Source organism: Oncorhynchus gorbuscha, linkage group LG08 (assembly GCF_021184085.1).
Source record: "Oncorhynchus gorbuscha isolate QuinsamMale2020 ecotype Even-year linkage group LG08, OgorEven_v1.0, whole genome shotgun sequence".
Taxonomy (NCBI): domain Eukaryota; kingdom Metazoa; phylum Chordata; class Actinopteri; order Salmoniformes; family Salmonidae; genus Oncorhynchus; species Oncorhynchus gorbuscha.
The window spans coordinates 51,840,523-51,863,487 of NC_060180.1; the positions used below are offsets into that span (position 1 = coordinate 51,840,523).

Genomic DNA, 22,965 nt, shown 5'->3' on the forward strand with positions numbered 1-22,965 from the left:
ATTTACAAAATTACACTAACTGGCACAAGGCGGAAGCTGTAGTAATGAACTGAAATGTAATTAAACAGTTACGGAACTTGACATTCGTTGATTAAATTTATATATATATATATATATATATATAGGTACAGGTATATCATTCATGGGGGACGACATGTTTACTGTAACCTCTCTAAGGACAGTAATTCCAGTTACTAACCTTGGCCCCTGACGTCTGATATTAGGATCCCCAGGATGTTGTCCTCTGGGGAACTGGCCCTCATTAGGGAAAGGGCCACGCTGGTCCCCTGGGAAGGGTCCAGGGAACCTCATGGGCCCTGGCCCAGGGTAGGGTGGAGGGGGCCGACTGAATATCTCGCACTGCTGTCCGTGGCCCTCATGGGGCCAGGGTCGAGAGGTGCTAGGGGCCATGTTACCAGCGTTGTCCTGGCGGATGGCACTCCTCTGCTGCTGCTGCTTCAGGATCAGCTCTCGGATGCGTTGACGCTAAATAAAACACAAGTAGTCAGACCTAGATAATTCACATCTGAACTCTACTGAATATATGTTTGCAAAATTAAAAGTGATAGAAATGTATAAGCTATTAAACACCATGGCTTCCAGCTTGACAAGGGATACATTTTTTATTTAAGTGAATACTGAAGCGGATGAAATGAATCTCTGAAAGATAATGCTTTAAATAAAGATAAGAGCAGTTAATAAAAACACTGTCAGTCCTCGTACCTGTCTGAGTCTCTCCTCACTGTCGGCCAGGGAGACACTCTGAACCTCAGAAGTTCCAGGCATCTGGGAGGGTCTTTGCAGCTGTCCTCCAGGGTCCTGGCCTTGCTGCTCCTTCATCTCCAGTCTTTCTGCTGGCTGTGGACACGGGGGGGTGGGTGCCTGCTCATAAGGATCATGGACAGGCGTCTGGTTGGGACGTCTGGACGGTGACGGAGAGAATCCATCATCGGCCATCCCACCGTGATGCGTTGGTGTCTGTGACCCAGGGTGCGGGAAGGGAGCGTCTTGGGGCCTAACGCCTTGAGTGGAGAAATGGTCCTGCTGGTTCCCCAAGGGACCAGGCCTCTGCACCTGCAGTCTGCCCAGCCCGTCAGGCCCCATCCCTGGCCGGGGGGTTCCTGGAGCCTGGGCGTACGGGTCACTCAGCATCGGCCTGGTGGTCTGAGAGAACATGTCACCACTCATAGGCCTAGGGGTTCCAGGTTGGCTAGCATAGGGATCCATGGGGGCTAGCCTATGGCTGCCTGGGGACTTGGAGAATCTCTCTCCCATGGGGGGCCGAGGAGTACCAGGTTGCTGGGCGTAGGGGTCCACGGAGTGCCCGGGGGACATCCTCTGACCAGGTGCTTGGGGGTGTGGGTGAGGGAACTGGTTCATGCCAGGGCCAGAGCGAGGAGTGTTGGGCTGCTGGGAGTAAGGGTCCGAGGACTGACCGTAGTTGTCGTGTGGGCGAGGGGTTCCTGGAGGTCGAGCGTAGCTGGACTCAAAGAACGGTCTGTTTCCAGGAAGTTGGCAACTGGGGTCATTCATGGGTCGAGTGATACCTGACATCTGAGCATAGGGGTCTGAAGAGGGTCTTGGGTTTCCAGGGGGCTGGGCGAAGGGGTCATATGTGAAGTGGTCGGGCCTTGGGGTAGAGGGAGCATGAGCGTAAGGGTTTCGGTTAGGTAACTGTGCTATTGGGCCCGGCTGAGGGAAGGGGTGGCCCTGGGGATGGTGCTGGGCCATCCTGGGTGGACTGGTGAAATTGTCATGGGGTCGTGGAGTAAGAGAGGCCTGAGAGTAGGGGTCTCCCTGCTGAGAGATTCTGTCTGACAGGTGTCCCATTGGTCTGTTGAAGGGGTCCTGGGCCTGGGGCGGAGGCATGGGGGTCTTGAATAGAGACTGAGGAACTGAGCCCTGCTCGTTGCTTCCCGGGATGGGAGCTAACAGAGGTCTGGAGTAAGGGTCTGACAGGATCATCCTGTTTTGAGCCATCCGTTGGTAGGCCTCTTGGCGGATCATGGGTCTGGAGTAAGGGTCTCCCCGCACTGGAGAGCCCATCGGGGGCCTCCCCTGAGGACCCTGGTTGACTCTGGGTGGGCCCATAGGCTTTAGGAAGGGGTCCATGTCCGCAGCAACAGGCCTGGGGGTGTCAGGGGGCTTGGCATAGGGATCCATCTCCCTACTCATGGACGTGGGCGAACCAAAAGCCTCATGAGCGGGAGATGTGAGCCTCCCTCTATCTTGCTGATCCATCAGAGTGGTGGGAGACTTGCCAGACTCCATGGACATTCTGCGACTTGAGCCGGGTCCTAGAGTTGGAGGCCTGGGGGTGCCCACCATCTTGGCGTAAGGGTCACAGGGAGAGGAGGGTCTGGAGCCAGAGGAGCCAGGGGAGAACACCTGGGGGGGACTGGGGCTGAGAGGAACCCCCTGAGGGCGGGGGAGGAGGGGGCCGCAGAAACACATCTTCGGGGGGGCCCTGAGGTGGGCGTCCCTGGCAGTTGAGGTCGGAGGAAGCCCTCTTTACCTCCGGTGCTGTGCTGCATGGGGGACATGCTGCCGTTGCTGCCGTGCTGGGAGGAAGGACTCTGGTTGCCGCTGTTGTTACCGTCTCCCTCCGACTGGCTGCCTGACTGCTGTTGCTGCTGCTGCAGCTGCTCGTTCTTCACCTGCTCCAGCTTCTGGGTGGCTTCGATCTTTGCTTGCTGCCTGCTTTTCTGTCTCATTTGCTGTCATAAGAACAGGATGAAAAGGCAAAACATGTTTAGTTTATTAAATAGTGGCTTCACAAGCAATGCATGTTTGCTTAGCAGCCTAAATTACAAAAAGACAAAAAAGAGACTATTTGACTAATGTATTTTTTTGGGGGGGGGCCTTCCTAAACTGCATCTCACCTGGTTGCATCTCACACACACTAACCTGCCTGCAGGCCACACTACTACAGGCCACACTACTACTATCTCACTTCTCTGAATACAATCTTACCTGTCTAAACTTCCACTCTTGCTCATGCTCTGACTCTTTGGGTTTCAAAGGGTCCTTAAAGAGCAAGTCTGTGTCTAGAGGTATGTTGGGGTCAAACACCTCGTCGGGGAGTTGCAGTGAGACGGGAGGATGCTGGGACAGGGGAATCTGCTGCGACTGCTGCCTCTTCAGACTCTCGTTGGACATCTGGACCTTGTTGATGCGCAGAGCAGCCCGGTTGTCCCTTGCCTTTTGCTGCGGAGCAAAATCAGTCGCAGACAAATACACACACACATAATAAATTATTTCAGCTGGTGCCATAGAAACCTTTGGAGACGATTACGAATAGTTTATTTTATTTCTTCAGTCATTATTTTATCATTATTTTAAAACATGGCCTCTGCCAGAAATGAAAGGTTCTGTATTGAGGTTAACACTGAAAACAAATACCACATCAGACTAAAGTTTAAGGGAGACAGAGATCTTCACATGATTCTCACATGTTCAATGTATGTCTGTCTACTGGAGACAATAAGTAATTTAAGCAGAATGAAATGCATCTTACCACATATGGGGCCCTGTCTTGAGAACTTGCTTTCCTCCATAGCTTTGCAATCTGTTTGACTCTTGTAGACCAGTCTGTAGAGTGCCGGAAGAAGATCATTTTATATGACTAAAACAGACTGCAGCTCAAAAAGGACATCTGATATCTTCCACTGTAAATTAAGTCATGATAACTGCTGGATATGCACAGAGGTGTGACTGGGGAACACACACACCTGGGAACTCATCCTTAAGGCTGGGGAAGTTGACGTTGGTGTAAAGGACAGGGGCTACAGTTGCTAGCTCTCCCAGCGTCTCCTCCTTCTCCCACTTCAGTGTGCTCCTCTGGGCGTTGGACATGGCCTCCGCCTCACCTCCCTCAGGCCCGGGCCCAGGTGGAGGGGTGAGGCCTGGGCCACCATGAACAAGACCAGGAGCCCCCTGCCACGGACCCACCGCCTCTCTGGCCATCTGATTAAACTTCCTGTCCCTGCAGGAAGGACACAAGTACAGGGATTTGAGTGATAGACAACATGTAGTCATCATTATTATTGTTTTGTGGACAACTAGAGCTCCCTACGGTAACTACAGTCACTAACAAAGTTTGCCATTTGATTTGGTTAAACCAAGTAGTTTGTATGGAGATGACTTAACGTTCAATACAGTTTGTCAGATAATTATGTGCTTTCCACAGCAAGGTAAGATTTGCAGTTAGTACCTTGGATTGTCAGTAAAAGGCATGCGGTGGAGGGGAGAGAAATTGTCTGGGATACAGGGTCCTGCTCCGGGATTGGACGGATTCAGAGGGAATCGTTGGTTAGGTCCCATCAGCCCGTTCATCATTGGCATCCGTGGAAACATGGCATTCCCTGTATGCAAAAACAGGATTATATCAAACGGACTGCATTACTGTAGGAAAACGATGTTTGTGTGATGAGCAACCTCTTCTGAAACATGAAGACTTGCATTTGCGCTCTGAACTAATGCCTAATCTTTAGCTCATCGGGCTAACAGTATTGAGGAACACAGAAAATAAGGAAATCAGTCTAAATAAATAAATTACGCCCTAAACAATGGATTTCACATGACCCCCACTCAGACAGTCCAGGTGAAGAAGCCGGATGTGGAGGTCCTGGACTGGCGTAATTACACGTGGTCTGCGGTTGTGAGGCCAGTTGGACATACTGACTAAATTCTCTAAAACAACATTGGAGGCAGCTTATGGTAGAGAAATTAACATTCAATTCTCTGGCAAAAGCTTTGGGGACATTCCTGCAGTCAGCATGCCAATTGCACGCTCCCTCAAAACTTAAGGCATCTGTAGCAGTGTGTTGTGTGATAAAACCGTACATTTTATAGTGGCCTTTTATTATCCCCAGCACAAGGTGAACCTGTGTAATGATCATGCTGTTTAATCAACTTGTTGATATGCCACACCTGTCAGGTGGATGGATTATCTTGGCAAAGGAGAAATTCTTACCAACAGGGGTGTAAACAAATTTGTGCTCAAAACTTGAGAAAATACACTTTTTGTGCGTTGAAAAATATCTGGGATTTTCTATTTCGGCTCAGGAAACATGGGACCAACACTTTACATGTTGCGTTTATATTTTTATTCTTAGCCTACAAGCTAATGATGCAGACCTTTGGAACATCTACATTTTAAAGTCTAATAAATTAATTTAATATAGCCTTGTAATATAACCTACACCATCACAAAAAATCCATTATTTATTTTAGACAGGTCTAAAGAAATATATGATGAAAATGTTGCCTATTTCAGAAGAACAGAATAGCATACACTGACTTGTCCTTATGTTAGGCCCTGATCTGGCTATGCCATATGGCTGTGGGCTACACAAGTTCATTTATAATAATAATATAATATATGCCATTTAGCAGACGCTTTTATCCAAAGCGACTTACAGTCATGTGTGCATACATTCTACGTATGGGAGGTCCCGGGGATTGAACCCACTTCCCTGGCGTTACAAGCGCCATGCTCTACCAACTGAGCTACAGGACCTCCCATTTAGCAGAGAAGATTTGTTTAGAATGTGTTTAGAATTCCGTGGAATTATTTTATAGTATGAAGAATACAATTGAACAAAGCTGAATAAAATAGAAAGGATATATTCCCCAAACGATTTCAGTATATCGTATATACCAGTACACTGGGATATTTGGAAATAGCCATGGGATGTTTTTTTCAATACTGTTGAAACTATTTCCTTGATTTTTTTATTTATACATTTGAATATTTTGTTATTTTTTTAAGCAAATAACGGCAAACTTTTGCAATATGTTAGGAGATCACGTTCTCATTTCACCTGTCACAGCATTTTTCATTATGAAGCTTACCAGTAGTACCCAGTCACGTGGTGTATTTATCCCTTTGTTTCCTGTCTCTCTGTACCAGTTTGTCTTGTATGTTTCCAAGTCAACCAGCGTTTTTCCCGTTCTCCTGCTTTTTGCATTCTCCTTTTTCTAGTCCTCCCGGTTCTGACCCTTGTCTGTTTCTGTACTTTGAACCAACCTGCCTGACCATGAGAGCCTGCCTTGACCATGAGAGCCTATCCGCCAGTCTGTACCTCCAGGACTCTGATCTGGTTTTGACCTTTTTGCCTGTCCATGACCATTCTCTTGCCTACTCCTTTTGGATGAATAAACATTGTAAGACTTCAATCATCTGCCTCCTGTGTCTGCATCTGGGTCTCGCCTTGTGCCTTGATAATATACTCCTGTTGTAGAGAAGCAATGTGCTAATATTAGGAAAGTTGAGAAATAAATATAGTAGGCCTAGCTAGGGCTGGGCGATATGGCAAATCAATTATCACAATATTTCTATTTTTTTATATTTTTACATTCAATAATGATAATTATCACGATATTAATCAAATAATGTTTAAAAGGTGCATATCTGCTTCAGACTCCAGTATGCCTAATGCCTGAACAAACCACTAGGCAGGTAGCCTAGTGGTTAGAGTGTTGGGTCAGTAACCGAAAGGTTGCTAGATCGAATCCCTGAGCTGACAAGGTAAAACTCTGTTGTTCTAACCCTGAACAAGGCAGTTAACCCACTGTTCCCTGATAGGCCATCATTGTAAATAAGAAGTTGTTCTTAACTGACTTGCCTAGTTAAATAAAGGTTACATTTTTTATTTTATTATGTGAGCTACACATACAATTAGACTTTAAGGAAAATTGTTCCATGTTTGCGGCCAGGGAGCACGTACCTGGCGTCTATTAAATTGATAAGCCTCTTGAAACCTTCCTTTTCGACTGTGCTAATTGATAGTACGTCCTTAGCAATGCAATACATAATAGCATTTGTGATGTCGGTCTTTTCGATGTTTGTTTGTAGGGCATAAACGCTGTCAGTGTTGACTGCGTCAGGAACAAACATCCCTAGTTTGGCTGGTGCTTGACGGACGTTCATCAATACCGTGGCGCAAACTCAAAACTTCTTGCATGTTCCAAAGAGTGATTTGGCTTCAGATGTTGAAAAGGGTTTTATCGTATTACCAGACTTCGTAGTCACCTGCCTACGGCACAATTTGCACCGAACATTGCTCTGTTCTTTGTCGAACTTCAAAAAGCCAAACCACTTCCAAATTACTGAAACAGTTTAACCCTTTTTATCAATAATTTATTTGTTGGAAGCTGCTCCTTCTCCATGGCCATCACTGCCCCCGTTTTCACCTACATCACTCATTTGTCGTGGTTAATAGTGGCTACTCCATCACTCGAGGTGCTAAGTGTTTAGTGGGCGTATACCTCTCCATGTGCATATTGTCACTTCTACGCATGTTCCTCCTGCGTCAGAGGTGAAATGGACTGCTGTACCCAATGATTCTATATCGGCATTATCGAAAATGAATCGAAGCGTTTTATATCGTTATTGAGAGAAGTAATTACCTTGATAATTATTGATATTGACTTATCGCCCAGCCCTAGCCTATAGAAAGCTGATGGGATTCTACTCTGTTTAATAGAGGCCATCAAAACTGCATTCTTGCATAGCCTACATAAATGTTGCGTAACATGAGCTCATGGGCTCTCATGACGTGTTTGATTGGATTTTCGATTACATTTACGTCAGAATGATTAGAGGAAAAATAGAGCAGAGTACCAGGCCATTAGCCACTGTCATTCAGCAAGTTTTGTGGGCTACTAATGAACATCAGCGGCATCAGAGCACAGTTTGAGAAGCCGCGACTAAACGGTCACATGGCATTTGACTGTGGTCATGACTTGTGAATGCTGGTGTGGTAGTAATACGTCCCCGTAACAGCACTAGTCTTATCAAAACGCCAGAGGAGAGCGAAATACTGCCAGTATCTGCTACAGGACCCTGAGGAGAGTCATACCTGCGTGAGGGTGTACCAGGCTGGTTCCTGGTTCCCCAGGTGAGCCGTGGGGTTGAGGCATCTGTGGTGGATGGCTGGTGCTGGGGCTCAGGACGGCAGTGAAGAGGTCCTCCACGTCCTTCCCTTCCAGCTCTACAGGGCACAGCAACAGAGACAGTCATTAACACTAATAGAGTTCAAACTGATAGACAGACAACAGTAATGTTCAGTTCTGTATAACCCTGGTTCTCTGAATGAGGGAAACGATATACAGTGATAAAAAAAAAAAAAAGAGTAATAACCAACCTGGTATTTTGTATAGTTTGCTGAGAATCGATTCTGATGCCAGAAGAAAAAGAAATGACACAGATTATTCATCTGATCAGAGTTATACCAAGCAGTGAATTGAATATGAAGGGGCTAAAATACAGACGTGTTGACCACCAGGTCTTGTACTGACCATCAGCCATCTCCAGCTCTGGGCTGAAGATCCCGTCCAGATGTTCATCTGGGAGCGTACGGGGAGTCCGGCGGCCGGACTGAGAATGGGCACGCACTGGGGAGCGGTCTGTTAAGGGCCCAATGTCCAGACCAGCTGAGAAAGCACACACAGAGAGACACGCACAAGCAAAAATACACATCAAAAACTATGCATGGTCCACTCACTTCAAAGCTAGACGCAATCAGAACTTTATCTGGCTAATAAGCTTTGCGACTCATTTGAATTACGGGGGGGATATCTACATTGTGTGCAAATTAAATGAAGATAATAAGCAACGGTGCACGCTTAGCAGAATTACTCATGATGACTATATTTTGAGATTAATCTTTAAAATCTACTACCGTAATTTACGGACTATAAGCCGCTACTTTTTTCCCACGCTTTGAAACTCACGGTTTATACAATGACGCAGCTAATTTATGGATTTTTCCCGCTTTCACAAGATTCATGCCGCCAAAAAACTGAGCACCGTCACATAATATGACGTAAATCGAGCGCGCTCAAACTTCCCATCATTCTGATTACGTTAGTCATTTTGTCACCCTCATCATGGCAAAGACACGGAGAAATGCATATGATGCAGCTTTAAAGTTGAAGGTGATCGATCTGGCTGTTAGAAAAGGAAATAGAGCTGCTGACCGCGTGGAGCATTGTCAAAAAATCGACTATCATCAACGGGTTTCGAAAGGCTGGACTGCTGCGTGTTGAAGAGGGCAGCGATCCAACATCGGATGAAGCAATTCTGAGGCTATTCAACTCCGACACCGAAGGAGATGACTTCAGTGGTTTCAGTGCACAGGAGGAGGAAGATAGTGACCAATGACTTTCTTGGTAGGCTACTGTTTAGTGCTATTTTTCAACAAAAAAAAAAAATTGTTACAAGCCGTGTTTTGTTAAAGCCTATTTATTTTTATTACAAGCCGTGTTTCGTTTAAAAGCCTATTTATTTTTGTTACAAGCAGTGTTTCGTTCAAAAGCCTATTTATTTTTGTTACAAGCCGTGTTTCGTTTAAAAGCCTATTTATTTTTATTACAAGCCATGTTTCGTTTAAAAGCCTATTTATTTTTGTTACAAGCCGTGTTTCGTTTAAAGGCTGTGTAAAGTTAATTTGTTTCAATGTACCGGTAGGCACCTGCGGCTTATAGACATGTGCGGCTTATTTATGTACAAAATACATATATCTTTTTTTTAAGTCAGTGGGTGCGGTTTATATTCAGGTGCGCTTAATAGTCCAGAAATTACAGTATACATCTAATCTACTCCCAAAGAAACAGATTACAACCATCCATCCATCAACGTCAGGACGACTACTGCGAACTATGAGCCACCAAGGCTTTTTCTTGAGGCGAAGAAATACTAAGTGCATTTTAAGTTACATAAAAGTAGTGATTACTGAGAAAGAACCAAGGATGCAGAATTTTATTGGCCTCAGTGGAGTTGCTAAGAACCTATTCTTCACCAATCACCGAACAGGGACGAGAGAGACGGAGACATTCACTGTCACCACAAAATGCAAGGCCACTCACCAAGGCCTCCCACTCTCTCCAAATAATCTGCCTCTAAATTGCTGTTTCTGTCCTTGACCATTTGTTTTGGTGACAATTTGAATCACTTTAGCGTTTGTCAATTAGACTTGAATTTGTACTTCACAAACAGAACTGTAACCAAACAAAGGATTGGAAAACCTTTTGTGTGAGAGGCCATTGTAGACCAGGTGAAATGTAGCGTGAGAGGGTCAGAGAGCACAGGCGCACACAGTAACTCAAAGAGAATGTACTATTGCTATTAAGGCCATGGAGCCCTTACCAAAAGGAGGAGGTGAGGAGTCGACCTGGAAAGGGCAAAAATCAAGACCTGCAGGAATGGAACCGAAACCAAGCCACAAGATGAGTGAATAAAACAGAATACTGGAGACAGAGCAAGCAAATCAAACTGGAAATAAATGAATAAAACACACTTGAAACAATGACAAATAAAGATAAAACAACTAAAAAAGGAATAAAATAATTTTGAAAAGTATGTGACAAATATGTGCTGAATAAAAATGTAGTGGAGGTAAAGGATAAATGGTGAGAATTTATCCTTACCCTAACCCTTGGAAAAGCCCTTTTGAATAGACAGACAGAAAGAGATCTCATGCTAGCAGTAAACTCTACCCACTATGACAGCCTCAGAGATGTATACATCAACGATGTCGCTCTTGCTACGGGTGATTCTTTGATCCACCTCGACTCAGATGACACCATTCTGTATACATCTGGCCCTTCTTTGGACAATGTTAACTAACCTCCAAACAAGCTTCAATGCCATACAACACTCCTTCAGTGGCCTCCAACTGCTCTTAAAACGCTAGTAAAACCAAATGCATGCTTTTCAACCGTTCGCTGCCCGCACCCGCCTGCCCGACTAGCATCACCACCCTGGACGGTTCCGACCTAGAATACAGGGATAACTACAAATATCTAGGTGTCTGGTTAGACTCTCCTTCCAGACTCATATCAAACATCTCCAATCCAAAATCAAATCCACAACCGGCTTCCAATTTCGCAACAAAGCATCCTTCACTCACGCCGCCAAACTTACTCTAGTAAAATAGACTATCCTACCGATCCTGGAATTCGGCGATGTCATTTACAAAATAGCTTCCAATACTATACTTAGCAAATTGGATGTAGTCTATCACAGTGCCATCCATTTTGTTACCAAAGCCCCTTATACCACCCACCATTGCGACCTGTATGCTCTAGTCGGCTGGCCCTTGCTACATATTCGTCGCCAGACCCACTGGCTCCAGGTCATCTATAATTCTATGCTAGGTAAAGCTCCCTCTGATCTCAGCTCACTGGTCATGATAACAACACCCACCCGTAGCACGCGCTCCAGCGAGTATATCTCACTGGTCATCCCCAAAGCTAACACGTCCTTTGGCCACCTTCCCTTCCAGTACTATGCTGCCAGTGACTGGAACAAATTGCAAAAATCGCTGAAGCTGGAGACTTATATGGAGACTTATATGGAGACTGGAGACTTATATTTCCCTCACTAACTTTAAACATCAGCTATTTGAGCAGCTTACCGATCGCTGCAGCTGTACATAGTCCATCTGTAAATAGCCCACCCAATCTACCTACCTCACCCCCATAATGTTTTATTTACTTTGCTGCTCTTTTGCACACCAGTGTCTCTACTTACACACCTTCATCTGCTCATCATCCTCTGCTCATCTATCACTCCAGTGGTAATCTGCTAAATTGTAATTACTCTGCCAATATGGCCTATTTATTGCCTTACCTCCTCACGCCATTTGCACACACTGTATATAGTCTTTTTTTTTTTTACTGTTATTGACTGTACGCTTGTTTATCCCATGTGTAACTCTGTGTTTTTGTTTGTGTTGCACTGCTTTGCTTTATCTTGGCCAGGTCGCAGTTGTAAATGAGAACTTGTTCTCAACTGGACTACCTGGTTAAATAAAGGTGAAATAAAAGGAAAAAAAAGATCAGTGACATACCAGAATCACCGGTCTGTTTCCCCAGCATCCTCAGGAGGTCTGCATCCGTGTTGAGAACCTCAGACAGATCCACTAGAGGTTCCTCAGAGGGTTCTGTGGATGAGAAGACATGCAGACATGAGTCAGAAACCACGGTATGGATCAATGGACAAGTGTGTGTGGTGTGTGCGTGCGTCTGTGCCTCCATCTGCATAGTACATACGTGGTCCTGGTGGTCCGTCTGGTCTGAACGAGGCTGAGGTGGCACTGAGCAGGGGATCTGAGGATGGGTCCATGATGCTGGTGGTGGGATGCTTCCTGTCCCCCTGGGGCCCGGTTCCAGCCCCAGCTTGGCCCTCCTCTAGCAGCCCAGACTCCACCGCCTGCTGCCTGCTCTGCTTGCTCTTATCCAACAGGTCCTTACCGAAGAACGCCTCCTAGAAAGGCACACAACACGGGTCACTTCTCCATAGACCCACCATATTTCAGGATAACTGTCAACCTTTATCTCCCACCTTCCCCATGGACTTTCATCAACAAGCACAGTGACATGATCCATCCTTTCAAATACTTAAAATATATATAGATTTTCTTTTTTACTAGCGTCAGTGGACTCTCTCCCTCTCTACCAGTGTAGAATGACATGGATCCATCTCCCCATCAGCAACGTTTTATCTCGCAGAGGACAGACATCACGTGACTGCTGCAGCCTCCCACATTGCTGGGACATTAAAAGCCTAGCTAACCAACTCAATAATTAATCCAATGTGCTCTGTGTTGGGAGTCCTTTATGTTTTCCTCGGTCTCTGTGCCCTCCTGCTGTTGAGTACAGACCAGTAGTGACAGATGCCCATGGCTTAATGCACCTCACATCTCATCTGTTTTGGCCAACACAAGGTGACACAGAGCTCTGGGTTTGAGACGAGCGAGAGCAGGAGCACGAGCAAGCGAGAGAGCGAGCGAGCAAGTCTAGCGTACATACAGCATATTGAACCCCCAAACAAAAGGATGATCAGAGTAGAGGATTTTAGCTATCCTCTAAGTTCAAGTCTTGGAGGCTTTCCCTCCCACTTTGAGAGCACACAAACAGGGCTTCTGCCATCTCCAATGGTCTATCTTTAAGTTGTCAGGCAGAATGCTGAGTATTCTCATGTAAATCGACATTTTATGAAGATGCAATATGACGTTCCAGGCTATCAGTGTGCTCCTGCATCTATGAATGGTTGCCTCAAAGAAAGTGGTTGACATTTAGGTTGGCAGCTTATTCTGACAATTAATTGCATACGGAGGTCCTTAATAACATGTTTTTTGTTGTTGCAGCAAGACGATCTCTACTCCAAACACTGTGCCTATCACCAAGTGGTGTTTTTGCCTAATTGTAACCTTACAACTACGCCAGGGAATCATGGCTAAATATATTCCCTCAGTTATAACAAAAAACTAAGTGACACATCTTCCAAATCCCATAAACCCTGAGATAAATGTCAGCCGTAACGTACCGTTCCTTCAGAAAGTATTCACACCCCTTTTACCACATTTAGTTATGTTACAGCTTACATGTTTTTATTGATACAATTGAGATTGATCTACACACAATACCCCATAATCTCAAAGTGGAATTATATGGCGTCAATAAGTATACAACCCCTTTGTTATGTATGCCAAGCCTAAATATGTTCAGGATTTAAAATGTGCTTAACAAATCGCATAAATTGCATGGACTCAAACTGTGTTCAATAATAGTGGTTAACATGACTACCCCATCTCTGTACCCCACACATACAATTATCTGTAACGTCCCTCAATCGATTCGTGAATTTTAAGCACAGATTCAACAACACAGAACAAGTTACAATGCCTCGCAAAGGGCACTTCTTGGTAAAAATTAAAAATCAGACATTGAAAATCCCTTTGAGCATGGTGACATTAATAATCACACTTTGGATGGTGTATCAATACACCCAGTCACTACACAGATACTCAGTTGACGTAGAGGAAGGAAACAACTCAAGGATTTCACCACAAGGCCAATGGTGATTTTAAAACAGTTACAGAGTTTAATGGTTGTGATATGAGAAGACTGAGGATGGTTCAATAACATAAATAAAAGGTACAAAAAAAAAGAAATTGTAGCTCCTTGTAGCTACTGTACCTGTCCAAAACATACATCCTGCTTGCAACAAGCAGTGGTTAAAGTACTTAAGTAGTACTTTAAAGTATTTTTACTTAAGTTTTTGGAGAAAAAAATATTCTTTCTGTACTTTACCATTTCTATTTTTGACCATTTTTACTTTACTACATTCCTAAAGAAAATGATGTACTTTTTACTCGATACATTTTCCCTAACACCCAAAAGTATTTGTTACATTTTGCTTAGCAGGACAGAAAATGGTCCAATTCAAGAGACCATCCCTGGTCATCCCTACTGCCTCTTATCTGGCAGATTCACAAAACACAAATGTTTGTTTTTAAAATGTCTGAGTATTGGTGACCCTGGCTACCCGTATAAAATAATAATAATAGTGCTGTCTGGTATGCTTAATAAGGAATTTTAAATTATTAGTAATTACTTTTGATACTTAAGTATATGTAAAACCAAATACTTTGACTTTTAATCAAGTAGTATTTTACTTGGTGACTTTCACTTTTACTTGAGTCATTTTCTATTAAGGTATCTTTACTTTTACTTAAGTCTGAAAATAGAGTACTTTTTCCACCAGTGACAACAAGGGAGACACTAGGAGACAAATTCACCTTTGAGAAGGACAAAACCAAATACACACTGGATTTGCTTACCAAGACAACATTGAATGTTCCCGAGTGGTCTATTTACGGTTTTGACTTAAATTGGCGTGAAAATCTATGGCAAGACTTGAAAACTGCTCTCCGGAAATGATCAAAAACCAACTTGACAAAGCTTGAAGAATTCTAAAAAAATAATAAAAATGGGCAACTATTATACAATCCAGGTGTGCAAAGCTCTTAGAGACTTACCCACCAAAAAACTCAAAGCTGTAATCGCTGTCAAAAGTGCTTCTAAGTATTGACTCAGGGGTGAAAATACTTATGTAAATGAGATCTGTATTTAATTTTCAATAAATGTGCAAACATTTCTAAATACATGTTTTCACTTTTGTTATTACAGATTTAATCTATTATGAATTCAGGCCGTAACACAAAATGTTGTATAAGTCAAGAGGTACGAATACTTTGAAGGGACTGTAGATGTGGGACTGACCTGCAGGTAGGTGGGAAAGGCCTCCTCTAGCTTGGTTTTCTTCTTCCTATATCGTTTCTTGATCTTCTCTGGGATATCTGGCCCATGGGGCGTCTCATCCACAGGGGTATCAGGCAGCATCTCTCCCCAGCCTGCAGTGGGCACCGAAGAGTAGGTCAGAACCTGATCCGTTCAAATATAGAATCTACATATGCATGCTTGGGCATTTTATTCGACAATTTATTTTCACGAGGCAGAAATAGGATATTCAGACAAATGCAATTGATCACACATCCGTAGATGTGTGGGAACTCACCCTCCTCTTTTCCTGTGGGCGGTTCAGAGACCGAGCCAGAAGAATCCTTCCTGCTCAGGGATCGTTTGGCCTTGCCTGGGCCCTGGCCTGGACGGCTCCGCTGGCGCACCATGAAGCCACCGATGCCTGAGAAAGAGATATTCAACAATGAACCAACACATAGCCACGGTAAGATTGCTGGTTCTAAGTAAAGTAAAGTATGCAAATTGTAATACAAGTTATTTTTTATTAGAATACTATAAGATCTGTTTTATTAAGAAATTACTGTTGGGAGGACAAAAAACATGTTTTTTTTTTCTTGGTGTTTCCATAGAGTATATCTCAATGCTTTCACTAGAGAAGGAAACATCTTCAACCTAGATTATATATATATATATATTAAATGTAACCATTATTTAACTAGGCAAATCAGTTTAGAACAAATTGTTATTTACAATGACGGCCTACACCGGCCAAACCCAGACGACGCTGGGCCAATTGTGCGCCGCCCTATGGGACTCCCAATCACGGCCAGTTGTGATACAGCCTGGATTCGAAACAGGGTGTCTGTCGTGACGCCTCTAGCACTGAGATGCAGTGCCTTAGACCGCGGCACTACTCGGGAGCCAGAGAAAACACCATTTATAACCCCTGGAATTAGCCCTCTTTCTTTCCTTCTGAGGCCTTGTCATGCCATCCCTGAGCTTGGCTGGCTGTGTATTGAGGGCTATGGCAAGCTACAGTGCTGGGCACGTACTGCACCATTTCAAGCTCCAGAGGAGCTGTCTCCTCCAATCAGGTGCCCTACCCGGCCGGTATGGCTTCCTCTTCCTCTTTTTGCTGCCGTCTGCCCCCTTGGACTCATCTTCTGCTGGCTCTCGCTCTGGGCTCGAGTCAGACTTCCCATCACAGTCCAGAGAGAGGTCTGCATCTGTGAGTGGGGGAGAGAGAGGAATGGGAGGGACAGAGAGAGAGGTCAGACACAGAAAGAGCACCACACAGAGAGAGAGAGAGAGAGAGCGCGCCACACACACAGAGCGCGAGAGAGAGAGAGAGAGAGAGAGAGCGCGCCACACACACAGAGCGCGAGAGAGCGCGCGAGAGAGAGAGCGCGCCACACACACAGAGCGCGAGAGAGCGCGCGAGAGAGAGAGCGCGCCACACACACAGAGCGAGAGAGAGAGCGCGAGAGAGAGAGCGCGAGAGAGAGAGCGAGAGAGAGCGAGAGAGCGCGAGAGAGCGAGAGAGCCACACACAGAGAGCCACACACAGAGAGCCACACACAGAGAGCCACACACAGAGAGCCACACACAGAGAGCCACACACAGAGAGCCACACACAGAGAGCCACACACAGAGAGCCACACACAGAGAGCCACACACAGAGAGCCACACACAGAGAGCCACACACAGAGAGCCACACACAGAGAGCCACACACAGAGAGCCACACACAGAGAGCCACACACAGAGGCCACACACAGAGAGCCACACACAGAGAGCCACACACAGAGAGCGAGAGAGCCACACACAGAGAGCGAGAGAGCCACACACAGAGAGCGAGAGAGCCACACACAGAGAGCGAGAGAGCCACACACAGAGAGCGAGAGAGCCACACACAGAGAGCGAGAGAGCCACACACAGAGAGCGAGAGAGCCACACAGAGAGCGAGAGCCACACACAGAGAGCGAGAGCCACACAGAGAGCGAGAGAGCCACACAGAGAGCGAGCGAGCCACACAGAGAGCCACACAGAGAGCGAGAGAGAGCGAGAGAGAGCGAGAGCGCGAGAGAGAGCGAGAGAGCGCGCCACACACAAAGAGAGAGCGAGCGAGAGAGCCACACACAGAGAGCGAGAGCGAGAGCAAGAGCGCGAGAGAGAGCGCGAGAGAGAGCGAGAGAGCGAGCGAGAGAGCCACACACAGAGAGCGAGAGAGAGCCATACACAGAGAGCGAGAGAGCCACACACAGAGAGCGAGAGAGAGCCACACACAGAGAGCGAGAGAGCCACACACAGAGAGCGAGAGAGCCACACACAGAGAGCGAGAGAGCCACACACAGAGAGCGAGAGAGCCACACACAGAGAGCGAGAGAGCCACACACAGAGAGCGAGAGAGCCACACACAGAGAGCGAGAGAGCCACACACAGAGAGCGAGAGAGAGCCACACAGAGAGCCACACAGAGAGCGAGAGAGCGAGCGAGAGTGAGCGAGAGAGCCACACACAGAGAGCGAGAGAGCCACACACAGAGAGCGAGAGAGCCACACACAGAGAGCGAGAGAGCCACACACAGAGAGCGAGAGAGCCACACACAGAGAGCGAGAGAGCCACACACAGAGAGCGAGAGAGCCACACACAGAGAGCGAGAGAGCCACACAGAGAGCCACACAGAGAGCGAGAGCGAGCGAGAGAGAGCGAGCGAGAGAGCGAGAGAGCCACACAGAGAGCGAGAGAGCCACACAGAGAGCGAGAGAGCCACACACAGAGAGCGAGAGAGCCACACACAGAGAGCGAGAGAGCCACACACAGAGAGCGAGAGAGCCACACAGAGAGCGAGAGAGCCACACAGAGAGAGAGAGAGCCACACACAGAGAGAGAGAGCCACACAGAGAGAGAGAGAGCGCCACACAGAGAGAGAGAGAGCGCCACACAGAGAGAGAGAGAGCGCCACACAGAGAGAGAGAGAGAGAGAGAGAGCGCCACACACACAGAGAGAGAGAGAGCCACACACACAGAGAGAGAGAGAGAGCGCCACACACACAGAGAGAGAGAGAGCGCGCACACACACAGAGAGAGAGAGAGCGCCACACACAGAGAGAGAGAGAGCGCCACACACACAGAGAGAGCGCCACACACACAGAGAGAGAGAGAGCGCCACACACACAGAGAGAGAGAGAGCGCCACACACACAGAGAGAGAGAGAGAGCGCCACACACACAGAGAGAGAGAGAGAGCGCCACACACACAGAGAGAGAGAGAGAGCGCCACACACACAGAGAGAGAGAGAGCGCCACACACAGAGAGAGAGAGAGCGCCACACACAGAGAGAGAGAGAGCGCCACACACACAGAGAGAGAGAGAGCGCCACACACACAGAGAGAGAGAGAGCGCCACACAGGGAGAGAGAGAGAGCCACACAGAGAGAGAGAGAGAGCCACACACAGAGAGAGAGCGAGCCACACACAGAGAGAGAGCGAGCCACACACAGAGAGAGAGCGAGCCACACACAGAGAGAGAGCGAGCCACACACAGAGAGAGAGCGAGCCACACACAGAGAGAGAGAGCCACACACAGAGAGAGAGAGAGCCACACACAGAGAGAGAGAGAGCCACACACAGAGAGAGAGAGCCACACACAGAGAGAGAGAGAGAGCCACACACAGAGAGAGAGAGAGCCACACACAGAGAGAGAGAGCCACACACAGAGAGAGAGAGAGCCACACACAGAGAGAGAGAGAGCCACACACAGAGAGAGAGAGAGCCACACACAGAGAGAGAGAGAGCCACACACAGAGAGAGAGAGAGCCACACACAGAGAGAGAGAGAGCCACACACAGAGAGAGAGAGCCACACACAGAGAGAGACACACAGAGAGACCACACAGAGAGAGAGAGCCACACACAGAGAGAGAGAGCCACACACAGAGAGAGAGAGCCACACACAGAGAGAGAGAGCCACACACAGAGAGAGAGAGCCACACACAGAGAGAGAGAGCCACACACAGAGAGAGAGAGCCACACACAGAGAGAGAGAGCCACACACAGAGAGAGAGAGCCACACACAGAGAGAGAGCCACACACAGAGAGAGAGAGCCACACACAGAGAGAGAGAGCCACACACAGAGAGAGAGAGAGCGCGCGAGAGCGCCACAGAGAGAGAGAGGAACGCAAAAACCTAAGAAAGAAATTGAGAAACCTATCCGACAAAAAACAGGGACCCAGAAAACCCGGAGCCTACGCCTTCACTATGGTGAATCATTAAAACAATACAGAAACACACTACGGCAAAAATGAAGGAACAGCATATCAGAAATCAGCTCATTGTAATTGAAGAATCCATAGACTAAGCACTTCTGGGAAAATGGAGCACACTAAAGAACAACACAAAGAGTAATCCAAAATGGTGATGTATGGGTAAACCACTTTTCTAACCTTTAACAAACACCTATAACAAAGAACAAACAGCAAAAACATATACATGATCAAATACAAATTTTAGAATCAACTATTAAAGACTCTCCACTGAATGAACTACAGGACACAATACAAACCCTACAACCCAAAAATGCCTATGGTGTTGATGGTATCCTAAATGAAATTATAAAATATACAGACCACAAATTCCAATTGGCTATAATTCATAAACTCTTTAATATCATCCTTGGCGTTGGCATCTTCCCCAATATTTGGAACCAAGGACAGATCACCCCAATCTACAAAAGTGGAGACAAATTTGACCCCAATAACTACCTTGGGATATGCGTCAACAGCAGACGCATACATTTCCTCAGTGAAAACAATGTACTGAGCAAATGTCAAATTGGCTTTTTTACCAAATGACTGTACGACAGAGCAATTATTCGCCCTGCACGCTAGGGTGAAACAAACAAACCAAAACAAAGGCAAAGTCTTCTCATGCTTTAATAATATAATAATATATGCCATTTAGCAGACGCTTTTATCCAAAGCGACTTACAGTCATGTGTGCATACATTCTACGTATGGGTGGTCCCGGGGATCGAACCCACTACCCTGGCGTTACAAGCGCCATGCTCTACCAACTGAGCTACAGCTTTGTTGATGATCTGGTGCTTCTGTCCCCAACCAAGGAGGTCCTACAGCAGCACCCAGAGCTTCTGCATAGATTCTGCCAGACCTGGGCCCTGACAGTAAATCTCAGTTAGACAAAAATAATGCTGTTCCAAAAAAAGGTCCAGACGCCAGGACCACAAATACAAATTCCATCTAGATAACCGTTGCCCGAGAGCACACAACAAAAACTATACGTACCTCGGCCTAAACAATCAGCGCCACAGGTAACTTCCACAAAGCTGTGTACGATCTGAGAGACAAGGCAAGAATGGCCTTCTATGCCAACAAAAGAAACATAAAATTCGACATACCAATTAGGATCTGGCTAAAAATACTTGAATAAGTTATAGAACCCATTGTGCTTCATGGTTGTGAGGTCTGGGATCCGCTCACCAACAAATAATTCATAAAATGGAACCAACACCAAATTGAGAGACTGCATGCAGAATTCTGCAAAAATATCCTCAGTATATAATGTAAAGCACCAAATAATCCATACAGAACAGAATTAGGCCGATACCCGTGAATGATCAAAATCCAGAAAAGAGACGTTAAATTCTATAACCACCTAAAAGGAAGCGATTCCCAAACCTTCCATAACAAACCCATCACCTAAAGAAAGATGAACCTGGAGAAGAGTCCCCTAAGCAAGCTGGTCCTGGGGCTCTGTTCACAAACACAAACACACCCAACAGAGCCCCAGCACAACAACACAATTTGAAGAATACCTGACCACTGTGACTGACACAAACTTAAGGAAAGCTTTGAATATCCATGAGTCAGTGAGCATAGCCTTGCTATTGAGAAAGTTTGAGAGTGTAATGTTTACTGTCAATGAATTTACTGTTAACATAATGTTTCCCATGCTACTAAGGAGCATAGCCTTGCTATTGAGAAAGTTTGAGAGTGTAATGTTTACTGTCAATGAATTTACTGTTAACATAATGTTTCCCATGCTACTAAAGCTCTTAGAGACAGAGAGACAGAGAGAGGTGATAAGGAGACAGCCAGTCTGCAGAACGGACTAACAGACCACTCTACCCCCAAGCTACAGCACCCAGGGTCAATCCCATTTCAACTCCAGTCAACTTCAAGAGATCAGCCTAATTGAAATTGTGGATTTTTCAATTTGTGGAATTTAGCTCCACAACTCTATGCCACCACCTAACCGTCTGCTGTCAGCGTCATTGGAATTTAGGAACGTGAAGGACAATTGCCATTTCAGAGGGTCTTAATCTGTGCCCTGGGAAACTATCCCATAGTGTTTTCTAACAGGCTTGTTGTAAATTTAGGTGAGTTAACCTATATTTAAGCAGGGAAGTCCGTTAAGAACACATTCTTATTTAAAGACATGCACCTCTGTGGTCCTCCATGTCCTCGTCCCGGGAGTGTTCTGACAGCAGGTCCAGGGGGGCCTGCAGCACTGCAACACTGTTCTGGTTGATGATCTTCAGCTTCAGCTTGGGCTTGGGTTTCCTACGCCGCGATGCAGGTGCCGTCAGGCTCTTGAGCTGACACAAGCCTGACTCTGTAAGACACACGCCATCCTGAGTGTACGTCCTGACCAAGTCTGAAAGACACACACACACACTCCACAAGGTTATGGTGCTGTTTGAACATCCTAGATGAACTGGAATGTGTGGAATGTACAGTACTGTTCAATGGGATTAAAACAAGGTTTCATTAAGTCAAAGAGCTAGAAGGCATCTCAGAGAAGAAGAAATGTCTCGATCTCCAGACAGAACAAATACTAAAAGCATATGGCAAATAGAAATCAAAACTGGATGGTCTTCAGAGATAGATGGGAGGGGTTGAGGGGAGCTGAAGGGTGGGACTGAAATATACTGTGCCGGTAAAATGTATATAGTATGTATAAGCTGGAAGTAGACGCCTAAGTGTTGTCGTCCCTTAGTTTACTCCAATTAGGGGAGGGGTGGTAGGATTAGGGGAAAATAATAAAAGGGGGAGAAAAAATAAAAATAATAATAATAATAATAAATATAAAATATATATTTATAAAAAATATATATGGGAGAATATATAGGGGATTGCAAATTATGCAGACAATTACATTGATAAAAGCCACAATCTATTTGCAATATTAAAGCTGATACACTACCGTTCAAAAGTTTGGGGTCACTTAGAAACTTAATATTTGAAGAAAGCCTTTTTTTTGTCCATTAAAATAACGTCAAATTGATCAGAAATAGTGTTAATGTTGTAAATGACAATTGTAGCTGGAAAGGCATACAGAGGCCCATTATCAGCAACCGTTGTTAGCTAATCCAAGTTTATAATTTTAAAAGGCTAATTGATCATTAGAAAACAGTTTTGCAATTATGTTAGCACAACTGAAAACTGTGTGCTGATTAAAGAAGCAATAAAACTTGCCTTCTTTCGACTAGTTGAGTATCTGGAGCATCAGCATGTGCGGTTTTGATTATAGGCTCAAAATGACCAGAACCAAAAAAGTTTTTCTGAAACTCTTCAATCTACTCTTGTTCTGAGAAATGAAGGGGAGAAATTCAAGAAACTGAAGATCTCATACAACGCTGTATACAAGGACATTTCTAAGTGACCCCAAACTTTTGAACCGTAGTGAATATATTTGTTTTATTAAATAAATAAATACCAAAAGCAGACTTATTGTTCTTACCCATGTCTTTAGCTTTTGTGAGAATCTGCGTCATAACTGCTGGTTCAATGGACTCTCTGGCCTTGGACACAAGCGCTGTGGATGCAGTGAGGACACACAAAAGCCAATGAGTAATTGGCTGCAATACACGAGATGCCTGAGAGGGTCAGATACA

At 45.6% G+C, this 22,965-nt stretch overlaps 1 protein-coding gene across 1 annotated transcript in view; it reads right to left on the reverse strand.

Annotated features, from left to right (window-relative positions):
* LOC124041794 (histone-lysine N-methyltransferase 2C-like) overlaps positions 1–22,965 on the reverse strand; it is a 123,501-nt gene that overhangs the window by 29,928 nt on the left and 70,608 nt on the right. Inside the window, 19 exon segments of the mRNA XM_046359827.1 lie at positions 200–486; positions 724–2,394; positions 2,396–2,467; positions 2,469–2,717; positions 2,974–3,207; positions 3,518–3,591; positions 3,732–3,985; positions 4,214–4,364; positions 7,866–7,997; positions 8,151–8,183; positions 8,305–8,439; positions 10,154–10,201; positions 11,859–11,951; positions 12,061–12,274; positions 15,076–15,206; positions 15,371–15,496; positions 16,158–16,280; positions 21,513–21,725; positions 22,812–22,886. Coding sequence (XP_046215783.1) covers positions 200–486; positions 724–2,394; positions 2,396–2,467; positions 2,469–2,717; positions 2,974–3,207; positions 3,518–3,591; positions 3,732–3,985; positions 4,214–4,364; positions 7,866–7,997; positions 8,151–8,183; positions 8,305–8,439; positions 10,154–10,201; positions 11,859–11,951; positions 12,061–12,274; positions 15,076–15,206; positions 15,371–15,496; positions 16,158–16,280; positions 21,513–21,725; positions 22,812–22,886 — 4,315 coding nt within the window.